Here is an 18,118-nt window from a genome sequence, read left to right on the forward strand (position 1 = left end):
TTTGACACATTATTGTACCATTAAAACATCCTGCAAGTTTCATAGCTTAAAGCATCCTCCTAAGATCAAAAACATTTATTCAAACCAAGCTCCAAAACGTCTCGTTTGGACGTGGGTTTGTGATGTAACAAGGGCAAAATACATCTGAATATGACTCTAGAGCAAGAAACTGACACTCTTGCATCATCACAGTACTGGTGCTCAGTCTCCGAGCAATATGCCTACTTCAAAACCAACTAAAACAGTGTTCATAAAAAATTAGTAGGTGAAAAACCTACAAATTCTGCTGAGATTTTGAAGTGCATATTCAATGGACACTTTACTATCGTTTAAAATGGCTGTGAAGTGCAACTGATGGCATAAGTCACATGGCAATGACAACATGATGCACATGTCAGATTACAAATACTGTATGCTGTAAGAACATACTTTTTTTTTTTTAACACCAACTAGTTTGTAGCAGGACTATTTGTTTATCTGACCAATGTCTGACCGAGGAAGTGTACAGGAAAATGTTGAACCTCTGGGAGCTGTACAGTCAAGATAGGTATTGTGCATGTATTTATAGATCAATATATTCTATGACATGAATGTGTGCAAAATAAGATTTTTTACTTTTCATAAGCAGTTTCAAACTGCAGTGAAAATGATTACAAAACAGCAAAATCGTATGAATAATTTCTTGTTTTTATTTGTGTGGCAGCCCATAAGCAGCTGTGCCAGTGCCATTACACTTGAAGATAATTGCCAAAATCATTTGCAAGAAAACATCAAGAATAAAATGCTGAATAGCAAAATAAGGAAAAAGCTGAAATAGAATAGCAAAGGTAGCAAAAATTGTCCACCATCTCACTGTTAGGGCCATAGGTGTGTGTGTGTGTGTGTGTGTGTGTTTTGAGGGGTTAGTAAAATAATATGCAGTCTCTGGGAATAGTGAGGGAAGTGGCTTAGAGGGTATCTTGAGGGATTTGGTCCATTTCTTTTTGTACTGTCAGTGCCAGCATTCTGTAAATCTGAGTTTGCTGTTGTTTTTTTCAAGGTATAAAGCATTAAATATTTTACACTACTCTATTGGAATCTACTGAAATTCTGTAGCCATGAAACTTACAGTGGTGAATTGGCAAAACAGTATGTTATTGCAGCAAAAAAGCCTTCATCCTATTCACAAACCACAAGCAATCCATCGTAAAGAGGCATTAAATGTCCTGCACTGTGAGCATTTACATTGCACGTCATTGCTGTTCTTGCAACCACACAGAAGGCTATCCGTGTTTTGCCAAACGAGCCTACTGCATTTTAGATAATGGAATGCACTTATAATTATTTTAAAGATTTTATGGTAACACTTTCTTTTATTTAACACTTTATTTTTGTTCTTGTTACTTACTATTATAAAAGCAATAAATTATGCATAATTACATGTAAGTAACCCTCAACCAAACCCTAACCATATACTAAGTACATGTAGTTAATTAATATTACTTAAATGTATAATTACACTGTAACAAGGACACCTTAAAGTGTAACCGATTTTTACACTTTTTTAAAAAGTTCCTTTTAATGTTCAATGCTTGAAGGGTGTGTAGAATAATGTTACCTCATTGTATCAAGTTTTCGAAAATGCTGTACTAAAAAAAATACTATGGAAGTCAATGACTACCGGCAACCTTTTGGTTACCAACATTCTTCAAAATATTTTCTTTTGTGTTCAGCAGAAGAAAGAAACTCATACAGGTTTGGAACAACTTGACGGTGAGTTAATGATGACACGATTCATTTTGTATTTTTTTTGGTGGTGAACTACGTATCCCTTTAAGAAGAGTTTTGGAGAAAGTGCAGAACTAAAGCGAGTTACAGCTTCAGTGATTAAAAAAGAAAGCTTCTTTTTAAAAGTGGCTTCTGAAAAAGTGAGTTGAGTATAGCATGCATTTTGTAAAGCATTTGGAGAAAGGAGGAGCACTTGTCTTTTCAATGAGTATGTGGAAAACAGGTTCAGGTCACATGTTAAAGACAAGTAAAATAAGGCATACAGTAAATGACTTCATGTTTTCATGAGATTAGTCAGGGCTTACGTTCATTTTTTGTATATATATTTGCATATATTTGCATGTTTGGTCATCACTCTCCACAGAGGGAGCTAGGCAACATGTGCGATACCCGATCAATATGTGGCGCCCTGTAGAGCAAACACTGAATGCACTCTCAGGAAATATGAACAATAATCTCAGTTACATACTGTAAATGGGACAAATGAAATGACCACAAACGCATAATTACTTTCATCAGAAAAACACACAACAAACAGCAGCATGTGCTCTGCATCACAGCGGCGTCACAGGGAGAAGATGCAGCATCCAGACGTTCAGCAGCATGTCTGAAAGTCACCGGAGCGCAGGAAACAACAAAACAAAACCTCCCCGAGACCGCGTTAGTCGGCTTGGCAGAGGAAGGCTGTTTTAAGCATTCTGTTGAGCACATGCTCAGACGGAGAGCGTGATTGAAACGCTGCCCCCTGCTAATGAGCACACAGGGCACAATGTCACCAGGTATTAGTGCTAATTTTCATGGCTGGGCCCGTAGGGATGGATGACAGGAATGGCGAGGCGACGCTTCTCTCTGCGGAAGGCATTAGCACTCTGTGCCGATCTCTCACTGTTTGAGGAGAGTGTAATGTGGAGAGTGCAAACCAAACTAGATACGGTGGACCAATTACGTCAGTCTCACAAGACAGACAAGAGCGTCATGATGCACACAGACTCACAACATTAGGGGGGTCATTTCTATCACACCTACAAGGAAGAAACACTGCAGGATTCACTGAAGCCAGGATAAAAGTTGAAAAATAATCCTAAACCAGTGACAGAAATGAACTTTTCCACTAAGGAGCAATGTTTACCCCTTAAACCGATTTTCGCTGGGCATTTTTTTTACCTTTATAAGGGCAAATTTTCTAACCATGTAACCTTATTAAACGTATGCATGCAATTTAAAGTCCCCATGAAATCAAAATTAAAGTTGTTTGGGTGTTAGTATCAATATGTTAGTCTTAAGGTTATCTATAAGGCAGTGTGCTCCAAAACAGTGACAAAATTCGCATTTAGAAGATATAAGCATTCAAAGCTTGCAGTTCGTCACTTCCGCCAAAACGGCTCAACGATTTTTTTGACGTCACATCGTACTTCAGCTTCTCATCTAACTTTCTGTCCAATCAAATGCTCTCTAGAATCCGAAGCGCCCGCCCCCTACACTATAAAATAGACGCTGAAGCCGCGGCTGAAATCGGTCACTTGTCCACAGAATTAGTATTTTCTGTACAGTGAATGGCACGTAGTGCACTATATAGGGGACAGGGAACGATTCAAACAGTGTAAATATGCTTTCCATTGAGGAAAAAAAGAAGTCTGGTTTCGCTCTGTGTCACGCTAACCACCGCACCGCACACACACTCTGCTCCGGTCCAGAGACACGATAGCACGGAGCGGATCACATGCGCGAGTCGGCGCAGACCACAAAATGTATCGGAGCTATTTGAATTCTACACAGAATCCTATATTTTATAGCAATATGGATGAGATTGTGGCTGGCATACCCTGTCAAATGCGGCTTTACGGAGCTCAACGGTTCTGAACGGTTCTAGCCCAAGCTGTGATATAAACGAACGCTATTGGCTATTTTAAAAAGGCGCGGGGCTGCTTGATATGTCCCGCCCTGTCTTCCTGTTTCAGTTAAAATGACGTCAACACAGAGTAACGCTGCGTGTTTCTAAGCATTTCAGGGGACCTTTAAATAATAAGACACTAAAGTGCTGATATCAGTCGAATGAAATCAATCAAAATCCATCAGAAGTGGCACAAAAGCTCTGAAGTGGCAATTAGATGTATTTACACATAATGTTAAATGCAGCTCAGAGATGCCATGAATGCATTTACATTGCTGGTGCAGGTGCCGACAAATCATCATTGATTCACTCATTCAAGCAATTAATTCAGGAATGATGCAAGCGACTTGTATATTTCGGAAATACATACTAGCATACTAATCTTGCTATTTCTGCCAAACGGTATGCTAAAAATAATAAGAGTGCATACTTGTATGTAGTTGAAAATTTAGCAGTTGTCTTTATGAATGGCTTATTGAATCATTGACCTAATTCATTTAAAAATGCTGAATAATTCAGGAACAAAAGACCACCATGCTGATTGGAGACACAATTATGGCCAACATAGAGAAAAACAGACCATATAGACAATATTGTGTCTAATATGTGCATCGCTCAATATTAAATTGAACATAACATTAACATTTTCTGTTTATTTATTATGTATTGTATAAGGCATAAAGAGGCAATTTAAAAAAAAGAGGATAAATGATCAACCGGCTAAAGCCTGCACCAGTAGATGGACATGGCATTTCAAAACCAGTTTGTCTGATCTAAAACCGGATGGGTGGCCACTCTACACAACATACAGATCACTTACACATACACTACCAGTCAAATTTTGACACCTTCTTATTTTATATATATTATTTTTCCCAATAATAGTCATGGAAACTGAAAAAAAAGTGTGAGAATGTTGAAGAGAACAATATATGTGACAAAGACATTTTTTTGACTGATAGTATAGATTTATAAAGCATCTGAATATCAATGTATTATGGAGAAATAAAGCTATCGTATGACTTTAGAAATCTTGAACATAGTCAAAAACGTACCTAGTACCTATGTATAAAATTGCATTGGTACGTACGTAGGTACGTCTGACGTAGTAAGCTTTCTCGGTAGCGCACCTAATACAGCACTGCACCTGCAATGTGAATCGCTCCGGTACAAGTCCAGTGAAGTCCAGTCATGATAAAAGAGCTCAAAAACTTGTAGAAGCAAGATACATATATTTTTATGCCACGTTTGCTTTTGTTCACACTATCGGTTAGCCTGGTACATTATTTTCAGATGCGATATAGCATTAATCTTTTATCTCAAGAGACATTTCATTTCTGAACTGCCACGATACATACGACAGACATAATAAAATAATAACAGATTCACATTCATCTGTTTTGGATACAACTGAATGCAATTTTAGCACCACTCACCAGACATTTCACTTTGAAAGCGTGTTGAATGCAGGGACCTCTCAGTACACACAAACGTCTGGATTGGCCGAGTGGAAGTATTTCATCTGACAGCTAACGTGTCACTGAGCAGTAATGCTTCCTGTACAAGGTCAGACATGCAGCAGCGGACAGAGCAAGTGACTCGTGAAACAACACTGCCATGTCCAAATGTACACAGGCCCTTCTGTGATCTTTTGTGATGGCAGAGAGCTTTTTAAAGCCATTCGACCATCTCATGCTCTTCTACTGGAAGTGCTGAAGTGCCCCACGATGCTTGAGCGAGATGTTTGCTCTCTCATTCTGACCTAATGCAGTGAGCAAATCGAATAAGATTTTTGAAAATGCCTTGTGAGTTTTTGAAAGGACAACACCCTACTGAATGAGAATTAAATTTGTCCGAATAGCTGTATCTGGGTGAGTAATTAACATAAACATACAAGCATGAAAGCTGCTGTCATTGCTTTGTAAAATCTCCAATAGTTAATTTACAACAGTAATTTAATGCTGCCTAATGTAAATGCATCCTGAAAAATAAGTAAACTTTAGCATACTTTTGCTAAACTATAAGTACTTACTTATATATATGTAAGTAAATAATACAAACTGAATGTAATGTTTTCTAACACTTCATTGCATTTTAATTGCAAGAAATGCATTACAATTTAAATGTACATTAAATGCAAGTAGCTAAACCTAAGTGTGGTTTTTGACCCACTTAAAGGCGCAATAGGTGATTGTCTTCAGAAACATTTTTGTTTTGCTGGTTGGTTCGTGCAGGAGGGTGGGACATTCGCTTTCAGTGCTATCAGGCTAAAGCTAGCATTTTCCAAGATGTCCAACTGCACCTTTAAGTAGGACTTCAGTACATCGTTATATGTAATGTCATAATTCTGCAGTCTTTGAAACGTTAAAGGTGTACTGCTGAATGTACTGACAAGCATTTATAGTAAACTAAAATATACTCTGATGTCATTTGGAACTTGTGTCATGTATTTAAATATATTTGTATTTATACATTTGTAAGTAAAATATAATAACAAACAACACACTACAGTTAAAATGATAATCCAGTACTTTTCATGTGCTTTAGTATGTTAGTCAACACATCATAGTAAGTGTACTTCTTTATAGCATGACAAAATATAAAAAAAATTATTATGTAAAAGGTACTTTTAATTTGACATTATTACAAAGTGCACTTTTTAAAAGTGTACTTAAGAGTGTAAAAGATAGTCATGCTGCTGACTATCCTCACAGCTGCTGGATCTGCGCTATGCAACTGCTAGAACCGGCCAGAGCTGGAGGACGGTCTGACAGCAGTTAAATCCCTCAGAAATGACGGACAGAGAGAGCGAGAGGTTTATTTGCTACCATAGAAAGGGTCACTTACAAACAGCTCCGGGCAGTCAAGTATGCAATGACTTTAACAGACTGCTATCTAACACAAAGCAACATCTCAAGTGTTCATAATGTGCTCTCTCTGAACATATAATTGAATTCAAAGCCTGCCAAGAATCTACTGTTTAGTATGCTTTGACTTTTCGACTTTCCTGTTCATCTTGCCATATGCTTTCACCTTTTGTGTTTTATCACACAACTGGCAATTTGGCAAGTCAAATGACTGAGAGGAGTGAAGGCGCTCATATGCAACTGTCAAACTCATAAAGAAACAACATTTATGAGATGACAAACCTGTGACATTCCCTAGAACGACAGCATGTGTTCTTTATATGATGCACTCTAGCCTATAAGTGACACGTACTGTACATCAATGTAAACAAACCCAAAACTGGGACCAAGCACAAACCTCTTACACTGTAAAAAGTGGAAACCTGCAATTGTCACCTTAAAGAGCAATATTTTACCTGATTTTACTTAATTAACTTTAATTTAAAAAAAAATTTTTTTGGAGCCTATGAGTGTGCTGTTATATGCCCTAAAATTCAATATATAAGGGCAAAAAAAGCCCTTGTATGGGTCTTATATTTATATAATATCACAAGCAAGAGTGCTGTAATTTTTCTTAATATCTGCATGATTGCAAATGTGGTGTAAACAGCAAGTTCATACTGTTTTAGACACAATCAGCATTGTCTGTTTTTCGCAAACATAAACTGTTCCAAACAAACTACGAGTCCCTGAGCAACACACAGCAGTGATTGGCTACTGAAGGAATCTGTGGTTAGATCAAATGATGAGCTAATGATTCAGTGAATCATTCATTAAGATTCAGTTGCTTTGTTTCTGAATGAATCAGCCATTGGGACAAATCAGTTGAATGAATGACTGAATGATTCACTCATTAAGAGAGTGCCTTGCCTACTGACATTTTTAGTTTCATATTTCATTAAAAAAAAAATCATTTAAAAAGGTCATTAAAAAAAAATCATATTTCAATATTCACTTTTTTTCTTTGTTGAATCAAAATATATCTTTCTAAAGCTACTTTTTGTCATGTCTATTCTATGCTTTTCTCATTTAACACAATAGTCACATAAAATTATATTTTGGCGTATAATTTCTCAGCCAAAATTGATATGCAATTAATTAACGGAGTGTCTATTTACACTAAATGCAAATAGCCCGCCTTGTTGGCAAAGACTATTTACACTAGCTCCACCCACAAACGTGTGATAGGGCTAGTCAACACTATAAAATACAGCTATCAATTAATATCTCCAGTGGTGTAGATGGTAAAGCGTGTAACATAGTCTTTTTTTTGACACGATCGACCCGGGTTCGAATCCGCTTTTTGCCGAACTTTTTTTTCCTCTCTTTTCAAATCTCATATCACATCGGAAAGGCATTTATTTTCAATAAAAATGAAGGAAATAATCAAAAAGTTGAAAATAAAGTATCGGGTAGGTTTAGGGTAGGTGTAGGGAGGGCTTTATTGTCCCAATAAGGTGGCATCCATTTAATAATTTTAATTAAAATGATAATTTACACTCAATACGTTATTACTGCATACTGTTTTATAATGTACTACAACACTGAGGTGCAGATAATTGCCACTATTTGCAATAAGTAGTATAAATAGCAGAAAATCCTGCTATTTTAACCTAGTGTAAATAGAATCTATCGCTATTCGCACTTCGTGTAAATAGCATCTAATTGCTATTTACACAATTTCTCAGCCAAAATTGATATGCAATTAATTAATCACCACACCATGTAATCATTTTAATAGCTTGATAGATTTTTTTTTTTTTACAAAACCGTTTAATTTAGATGTTTATTTAGATGCATTTGTTTTGTCAGTGTGGGACAGAAAAATTACAAATGAGGTGTTCCTCATAAAACAGTAAAACATAAAACATCTCAGACCTCTCAGAAAAAAGCTCAGATTTGCCAAAATAAGTTCTTCAACTAGACGTCATAGATTGGTGATTAGAATAATTTTCTAATGCTGCTATTTATACCTCTAGACTACTTTTGGATGACAACTAGTAACTCACTGTGTCCAAGGTCCAAACACTTCAATCACTTAATAAGACATAGAGTAGAACTCGATGACAGAGGAACATCTGAGCAACACAATGTTCCTCACAGGCCTGATGACGTTCAGTAGCATACTGGTAAGAGAGGTTTCACTGGCGGTTAAAGATTAATGTAAAAACAAATCCCAAAAGTTACAATTTCCCCTTTCCGGTTAAAAATAGCTTTTTAATTTCACCGTTCAAAATTTTAATTTAGCGTTTCAAATTAAATAGCCCGGGACTGAAGTATTAGAGCTCATTTGGGTGAAAGCCATCACTTGAAACCCCAGACCGATACGTCATGAGTGAGAGGCATAGAGAGAGATAAACGCATTATACAAGCACTGTCAAAGTCTCTAAAGCGGATGTGAGGATGCGCTTTCAGAGGAGATTAGTTTGTTTTGGAGCTGATTGTTGAAAGCGACAGTCTGAACTGAGCATGCTCTGTTTGGCCCTTCAGGCTTAGCCTTCTCTATGCAAGCAACTAAAGGCTTCAAGCCTCAAATGATGCTAATATACAACAAAGCCTGATATAAAACAGTTGTCCTAATTTGTCCTTTTGATTTATATGCTAATTCTTCACATGCAGTTTCCTTTACTAATTAGGCCAGAATACACAAGTTTGGCAAGCGGTAACATCAGTGACTCGAGATTGGCTGAGTAAAAGGAGCCGCAAAAAAAACCCAAAAAAACAAACAGACCAGGCTGATATTTCACACCGACAGTGTTTCTGCTGCAAAGGAAAAAAAAAGCTAACATCTAAATTAGCTGGTTTATTTAAGTCAAAATTTTATTTAACATCACTGAACTGACCTACATGCATCAATTTATGGGTTAAATTTAATTAGCGCTTCTTGATTTCGTGACATAACGTGGATAAACTACCAGTAAACATCTCAGCTATGTGAACACTAGAGCTGGATTAACCATATCAATTTCTCGTTTTAATCGATCATATTGATTCTTAAATCTTTTAGTTCAAGCTGTTTTCTGTTGATGCGTAAATATTTTTGTAGCGCCTGCCATCCAATAATTGCAATAAGCGTTATGCTTTGTTACTTTTAACATGAAACAAAGTCTCGGCTTTCAAAATCTGTCAATGTTATCACAAAATACACACAATAAATGCGGTTTTGTCACTCTTTAATGTGTTGTGACAGATTGCTGTAGACGTCTCAGTTCAAGCAGCACTTGAACTAATCATCTCTTCTTCAATCTCCTAAATTATATATGCAGCGGATTCAGGCATTTATCTTTTAACAGCAGGTAAAGACGTAGTGAGAGATACTGTCCCACCCACCACACCACTGCTGTTAAACTCCACAAATGATTTAAAGAGTATCATAAAAGTAGTTCACACACATCGTGTTCTGTATTGCAAGTCTCCTGATGTCTCCATAAAATAGTGAGGAACAGGTCTAAATGTGAGTGATTGCCTATCGTTCTGCTCTGCTTGTTCAACTGACAATACACCTGCATTCAGCACTGTATATGGAGAAAAAGGCACACACTGCACTTAAATTTCATTGGATTGTTGTCACTTGAAATTTATGATAATGCACAGCTTTCTTGAAAACATTAACCATAAGCAACAGCAACGCTCGCCTTTGCAAGTACTACTGCTAAAACTCAGTGTGGGTCCACTCTAGTGCATACATATGCATCACATTTGAGCTTTCTCGAGACTCTTGCAATGGAGAGTGATGTTTATGAGGCAAGGGACTTATGCGGGAACAGGGGACATTTATAAGTAGAACATGGCATCCATTTCAAATAGCAAATACTTTAATGTAATGAATCTCATGGGAGCAATAAAGTTAATGAAGTGGCCATGTGACCTGTTTATTCATCATCGTGAAAGAAGGATAGAGACGCTTTTAGGCTCATTAATAATAAAAACAAAAACAAATTGAAGTTTAGCATGCACTGCACCTGGATATTAATGAAAAGAAAAAGCTGGAAAAAAATCAGCACAACATGCTGTCTCATATATTTACTGAAGTAACACTATATGCTGTTTGATGGTCGTGTTAAAGTGCCCCTGTTATAATGTTTTGGTTTTTACCTTTCATAGTGTGCAATATAGCTGTTTGTGAATGCAAAACGTCTGCAAAGTGTCAAAGGTCAACGTGTACGACAAATGGAGTTATTGTCTCGCAAAAGAAAGAATAAATTCTGAACTGCCTGAAATGAGTTGTCAGTGATTCCAGTCTTATTTCCTGCACAAACTTACCAGTGTTGGGGGTAACGCATTACAAGTAGCTAGTAAAGTAATGCATTACTTTTAAATTTAGAATACAATTTTTGACTTACTTTTTCAAATAAGCAACGCAAGTTATTTTTTTCCCTATTTATTCACGGACACTGCTCCTGTCCCCATGCTGAAAGAAATCAGGAGTGAGGTGCAGAGACACTTCCTTTAGACTGAGGCTTATTGATTTATGTATTTATTTTTTTACTTTTGGTGTGGTATTATAAATATGGGCTCTATAGAAAGTGTTACCAACATTGTTTTATTGGGCATTGTGGATGTTTATATATATTTAATCACCAGTCCATCTCTGTATACTGGTGAGAGCCTATGCATTACTAATTAAGTACTAATTAATTAAGTACTCATGTCCATGTAGTGTATGGCCACGTACACACTGCAGGTAAATTCAGTTGTCATCTCATCTTTTAGTGCTTAATCCTGTTCTGTACACACACAGTTCCATCATTTAAGGGAGTGACAACTGCATCTTACAAATGAATTGACTCTTGAAAAATGTAGGTAGCGTCAACTGCATTTGCAGAAATTCTACACATTGTGTATGGAAGGGCACTGAACAACTAGTTTATTAATGATGTATTTAAATGCGTATCAGAGACGTGTGTCACAGGGGATCAAGGTACGACTCATTAATGTTGCCAGATCTTGCTCTTAAAGGGGTCATATGATGCTGCTAAAAAGAACATTATTTTGTGCATTTGGCGTAATGAAATGTGTTTATGCGGTTTAAAGTTCAAAAAACACATTATTTTCCACATACTGTACATTATTGTTTCTACTTGCAAATCTTCCCACATTGTGATGTAGACATGTGGGGGCGTGTTAGAATGAGCCGTTTTAGGTAGGCGTGGTTAACTCTTAACTTTTATAAAGAATATCTCTTTGGATTTGAGACTTTAGTGTTTGCAACTTTACAGATCTTCTTTATGCACCAAGAGCTTGTAACACTCCAAAGAGAAAGGAAAAATTGAAATCGCATCATATGACCCCTTTAAAAAATATTATAAAAAACAACAACAAAAACAGCAAATAGGAACATGCCCATAATAAACTCAAATCCAAATGCGTTATCTTGAAAATACTAACTTCGAGATCTGTAAAAAAGTACTCTGGGAATGTTTTGAGTGAACACAATGCTGATTCTGTAGTTCACTGTGACAGTATTTATGTTATGAATGTACACGTGACTTCATACATCTGAAAAACAAGTCTCCACGAGCTGAGGGTGATCATTAGGAGTTCTGTCACTGACACTGCAAAAACACCTCCCAGCATCCCTCCACCCACCAGAGATTCATTTGTACACCTTTTGCTGTTTTGATGGTGGACACGCTCAGCTGCAGAGGCGTCCCGCTGAGCGCCAGACATCAGTCAAACTCTCACGCTTTGTTGTGGCACTGCAGAGATAAAAGACGCCTCTCCAATGCAGTGTGCTGTTGCTGCTGTTGGTATGTTGTAAGAGAGAGTGTTTGGATCAAAGTTGAGTTGAACAGTGACCCGAGGAGGCGTCTTTCTGTTTAATCAAGGATGTCCTGTTCGCAAGCATCAGTACGGCCTTTAAAGATGCCTAATTACATGATATGTGAGAGATTATGAAGACTCTGGTTCCACAGATAATAAAACGGTCAGTTCCAGTACTGGATTCTGATTGGTCAACAGCTGTGTTTTATTCACATTAAAGCACAGCTATGACCGCTTGACCCAACAGTTCTTTGTATCAAAGTGAAAGTTGGCCATTTTTATCCTGTTTATTTTCTTGGTCAATGTCTTTTGCTTTGTTTTGTTTGTTGTTTTAGGCTGTATGACTCTTTCAAATGACTCAAAAGTTGTGGTGATGTAATGCGGTCAAGAGCTGGAAGTACTTCACAGCCATCAACACCACCGCAAAACCAAAAATCCCCACAACGAACAAAAGAACAGCAGTTCCCATAGGAAAGAATAACCCACAAATAAGATCTCTTTAATATCTTGATCGTTTCTCCGGACAGAGCAAACAATGTCCAAATGAACAAATGGAGAATCTCAGATGTTTCCCCAATAATCTGCAAACATCTGCAATCAAAGGTCAGAGATCTGAATATGATCAAACTCTCCAAAAAACAACCTGAACTGCTATTCAATCATTTTATGTCAGTCACACTTTAGTTTGAGGACCAATTCTGACTATTAACTAGCTATTAACTAGGGGTGCAACGGTTCTCGGTAAAAAATCAAACCGTACCGTTCTCCACACACGGTTCGGCATGCACTAGGTCCGCGGTTCAACTTAAATCTGACAATGCATCTGTAATATGGTTTGTTAGAGTTCGGCTAATGCATGTTTCTGTTGATGGATACAAATTCTGACTTCCCAATACATTACAACAAGAGCGATGAGAGAGAGTATTTATTTGTGCTGTTGCTTGTAGTTAGATTGTGTTCTTATTTTCTTTATTTTTATTTGACAATATAGTTTTTTCCCTAAACATGGCTCATACCGAACCGTACCAAAACCGTGACTCTAAAAACCGTGATACAAACCGAACTGTGAGTAAGTTGAACCATTGCACCCCTACTATTAACTATGATTTTTGCCTCAATAAACTCATAATTTGCTGTTTATTAACAGTAAGGTAGTTGTTAGTTTAGGTATGGGGTGGATTAAGGGATCTAAAATATGATCATGCAGAATAAGACATTAATATGTGCTTTATAAGTACTAATAAACAGCCAATATGCTTGTACACTCTAAAAAATGCTGGGTTAAATATAACACAGTGCTGGGTAAAATAGTGACAAACCCAGCAATTGGGTTGTTTTTAACCCAGCGTTTTTTTACTAGTATGTTGAGCATATTTTTATAAAAGCTCATTATCGTCAAATGTTTCTAAAATGTTTATATTCCGAGATAGATTGCTGGCAACAGCCATTTTAGGATAGTTCAGATTTACACTCTAAAAAATGCTGGGTTAAATACAACCCAGTGCTGGGTAAAATAGGGACAAACCCAGCAATTGGGTTGTTTTGACCCAGCGGTTGGGTTACTACCCAGAAGGTTGGGTTAAATATTTAACCCAACCGCTGGGTCAAAACAACCCAATTGCTGGGTTTGTCCCTATTTTACCCAGCACTGGGTTATATTTAACCCAGCATTTTTTAGAGTGTACTATGCATGCAAATATGCAACTAGTTAATAGTGAGAACTGATCCCTAAACTAAAGTGTTACCTGCATCTGAAGACTTCAAAATTGAATGAAATACACAAATAAAAGTATAAAAACCGAAATCTACTGAGGTGTAACTGAAAGCTCTCTTAATCTCCTGAGCTGTGAGCTATAAACGTAAAAACTGGATTTAACCTTCAGGATTAAAAATCACCATAAATCCAAGTCCTGACACATGGCATGATGTGTATGTATAAATTCCTGCACAAACATACAAGTAAGACTCCTTTCCTTCAGTTTACACATGCTGGAATACATAAGCGAGTCCACCGTGACATTCAGCGTGGCGTTCCTTGCGAACTCCCTGCTCTCTGTAAACAGGATTAAAGGTGCAGTTCGTTGACGCTATTCTTTCCCTTTTTGATATGAAATACTTTACAGCTCAAACGGCTGGATCTCTTCAGACCGCAGGTCTCAGCTGTGCACAAAGGCACTGCGCTTTATTATTATTTATGAGGTGGAACATTGTCAAGTGCTTCTTGTGCTTTAGAATGACCTTCATTTAGTTCGAGGCCATAAACCTTGACCGTCTTATCACGAGGCAGACTCCCTACACGACACCACTACACATCACAAACTGTAGCTTATGGATACAACTCACATCTTATGTGCTGTCTAGAGATGAGCACCTGACATAAATATGGTTTGTGATGTTATATCGGCTAAACACAACAGTGCTGAGTTTATATGGTGAATCATTATGAACATGGCTTGTATTTTGTCTTGATTTCCAGCACAAAAATCCTGAAAATGAGACTTGGGTATGATCACCAAAAAATTACAATTGCATCATCATTTACTCTCCCTCAAACCTGTATGAGTTTGTTTCTGCTGTTGAACACAAAAGAAGATATTTTGAAGAATGTTGGTAACCAAACAGCTGACGGTAGCCATTGACTTCCATAGCATTTTTTTTTTCATACTGTGGAAGTCAATGGCTACCAACATTCTTCAAAATATCTTCTTTTGTGAAAAAGGAAATTCAAACAGGTTTGGAACATCTTGAGGGTGATCAAATAATGACATAATTCTCATTTTTGGGTAAACTATCCCTTTAACCTTCTGGCACGACTGATCCTTACACATATCATTTTGTTTAAATTCACTATACTAGCCACAAATGTTACGAATGTTGATGAATGATGCATCTTTTGAAAGGTCTATGTGTTAAGCATCAGCATCGTTTCATTATGCTTCAGCAACATTAATATAGTAATATGGGTTGGAAATAAAAATAAAAATAAAAACTTCAAGACTTTATGCCTTCATTATAAAACAGCGATCGTGAGATGAATCCAATCCGTCACACTTCAATTGTTAAAGCATCTATTTAAGCATGTTGAAGCATTGAATCTATGAAATATTGATATATAATCCACTGTTTAAATCAGATTTGCCTGAATGATCTGCAACTCAACTTGAGAATTCAATCTGTGGCGGAAGGACTTTTTTTTTTAAAAGACACTCAGTGGTTGTTTTTTATTTATTTAAACACTTGTGTCGAAATTATATATCATTCGTATCTGTCCAATATCGCTCTAAGCACTGATGCTGATATATAGCAATATCACACGGTTATATATACAAGTTTATTCGTCTGATAACCAATATGCAGAAGTGATATTCATTTATTTTACTTCTGTTTTTGACATAATTATAACAAAAACACTGAACTGAACAAACTACACTTTTATCAATACTGTAATTTCACTTTCGTCTGTAATTTCAGTCATCTTACAAAAATGTTACATTTAATCTTCATATTACAACAAAAAAACAAAACACTGCATCTTTTTATTTATTACAACAACAGCAGCAACACTAATATTAACAGTAGGCAAAATAAATGAACATAGTCTAATGTTTTCGAATGAAAAACACAAATAAATGACAGGGGCATCTATAAATGCCATTTATCAGTGAATTAAATATTACAAAAACCTGTATCCAGTTATGCAGAAGTGAGTATCAGTAAAATGTCAGTAAAACTGATTAGCGGTTAATTTCTAGTGCAAGGCTTCCAGTGTCATCTGCTTCCAGTTTTTATCTACAAAACAGCTTGTTAAGCTGCATAATACTGCAAACTGGTATTTCTTATATTATTATAATAATGTACTCTCATAATTATAAACACACTGTTTTGTAGTGCAAACTGTTAACCGCACTTTGTTGTTCTTTTAGATACCTATAGCGGCTAATGAATCAGAGGTTTTGCACATTCACAGAGAATAGCTTATTTCCACATAATTAAAGTGAACTGGACTCAAAACATCTCTTAAAAAATTATCCCCCGAAAAATATATTTGGAGCAGCAGCAGATGCACTGACCGTCAGTACATACAACACACACAAGCACTGGACACTCGTGTTTGCAGCGCTACATAGAGGAACATACATCTCACCTTTGAAAAGGCAGTCTTTGCTGTGGACCACATAGATTCTCCTCCGCTGCAGGCAAGCAGTGCGGTAAAGCTTGCAGTGGTTTTCATAAAAACGTCCGTCAGAGCCACACACGGGCACAAACGAAGTGTGGCAGCTTTCCTGGCACACACACTCGGCACGGCCCGTTTCTTCCCTGACCACACACTCCCGACCCCGGCCACAGTATGCCCTCCTGCACGGACCCCCATCTGCAGAGAGGTAAGGTTAAACGTTAAAAACAGCATCAATTTGTGCGTGATTCATCAGCCTGTGAAACAACGTCATCAATCCCTGTTTGCTTTCATAAGACTGTCATAAAACATGCTGCAGTCATGACATCAAAACCCGGAAGACTAATTCTCCATGCACTGTAAAAAAAATTATCATTATATAATGGGAAAATACTGTAAAACTGCTATGGTAAAAAACGTTAATTGGTTAAGAGTAAGTTACCTTATTATATTGTAATAGATTCAACCTTACATTTGATAAAAAAAAAAAAATACTGTTATATTTACAGTTTTTAAGTGGAAAAGAACCAGCCATCAGTGAAAAGCATAAATTGACAAACTGATAAAATTCCCATATTAATGGCTAAAGTCTGATTACTCCGTATTCAGCACTGTGCTACAATAATGTGCGCAACATGTATGTTTGTAATTTTGAGAAAATTATGTATATGTGTGGTTAGTATAAAAAAAGGTATTTTTAAATCACTAAAATAAGGCCATAAACCACATACTAAACATTTGTTCACATTATATTAGTAAACACAATTTTTATAACTGTAAATTTAAGTTTAATCTGTAAAACCTAAAATGTTGCTACTGTATTTGTACAGTAAAGTTCTGGCAACCACAGCTGCTGTTTTTTACTGTAAATTTCACAGCTTTTTAAATTTAAGATTTTACAGTGTGGGTTCCCTCGTGATTTTCATATGGGTTTTTATAATGGGGATTTTCAGTTTTTCAGTAAAACAAGGTCTGTGGTAAATATTAATTGACGATACAATGTGAATTACCCACACCCAAACTGAAAATGCACATTTTGATGTGTTTACGTTTATTTTTAAAAATATACGTTTCTAATAAGTACATAAGAACTTTTGGCGTGTGAGTGTGTGCAGTTTACGTTGTAGAACAAAAAGTTCAAGTTGCATTTACCATAAACCTTATTTTGCTTATGAATTGAAAAACCCATTATAAAATGTCCATAGAAAAAATCTGAAGGCTAATTGGTCTTCTGGATTTTGGATGTCACGGCTGCATCACTATATAGAGACACTCTTCATCAAAAAAAGTGGTTAGTATAAAAAAAGGTATTTTTAAATCACTAAAATAAGGCCATAAACCACATACTAAACATTTGTTCACATTATATTAGTAAACACAATTTTTATAACTGTAAATTTAAGTTTAATCTGTAAAACCTAAAATGTTGCTACTGTATTTGTACAGTAAAGTTCTGGTAACCACAGCTGCTGTTTTTTACTGTAAAGTTCACAGCTTTTTAAATTTAAGATTTTACAGTGTGGGTTCCCTCGTGATTTTCACATGGGTTTTTATAATGGGGATTTTCAGTTTTTCAGTAAAACAAGGTCTGTGGTAAATATCAATTGACGATACAAT

General features: G+C 36.5%; 1 protein-coding gene across 1 annotated transcript in view; it reads right to left on the reverse strand.

Annotated features, from left to right (window-relative positions):
• Positions 1-18,118, reverse strand: part of fstl4 (follistatin-like 4) — a 202,096-nt gene that overhangs the window by 116,155 nt on the left and 67,823 nt on the right. The window contains exon 4 of the mRNA XM_016555391.1: positions 16,472-16,699. Within this exon, the coding sequence (XP_016410877.1) occupies positions 16,472-16,699 (228 nt within the window). The remainder of the gene's footprint in view (positions 1-16,471; positions 16,700-18,118) is intronic.

This window comes from Sinocyclocheilus rhinocerous, unplaced genomic scaffold (assembly GCF_001515625.1).
Source record: "Sinocyclocheilus rhinocerous isolate Xijiao unplaced genomic scaffold, SAMN03320098_v1.1 scaffold1427, whole genome shotgun sequence".
Taxonomy (NCBI): domain Eukaryota; kingdom Metazoa; phylum Chordata; class Actinopteri; order Cypriniformes; family Cyprinidae; genus Sinocyclocheilus; species Sinocyclocheilus rhinocerous.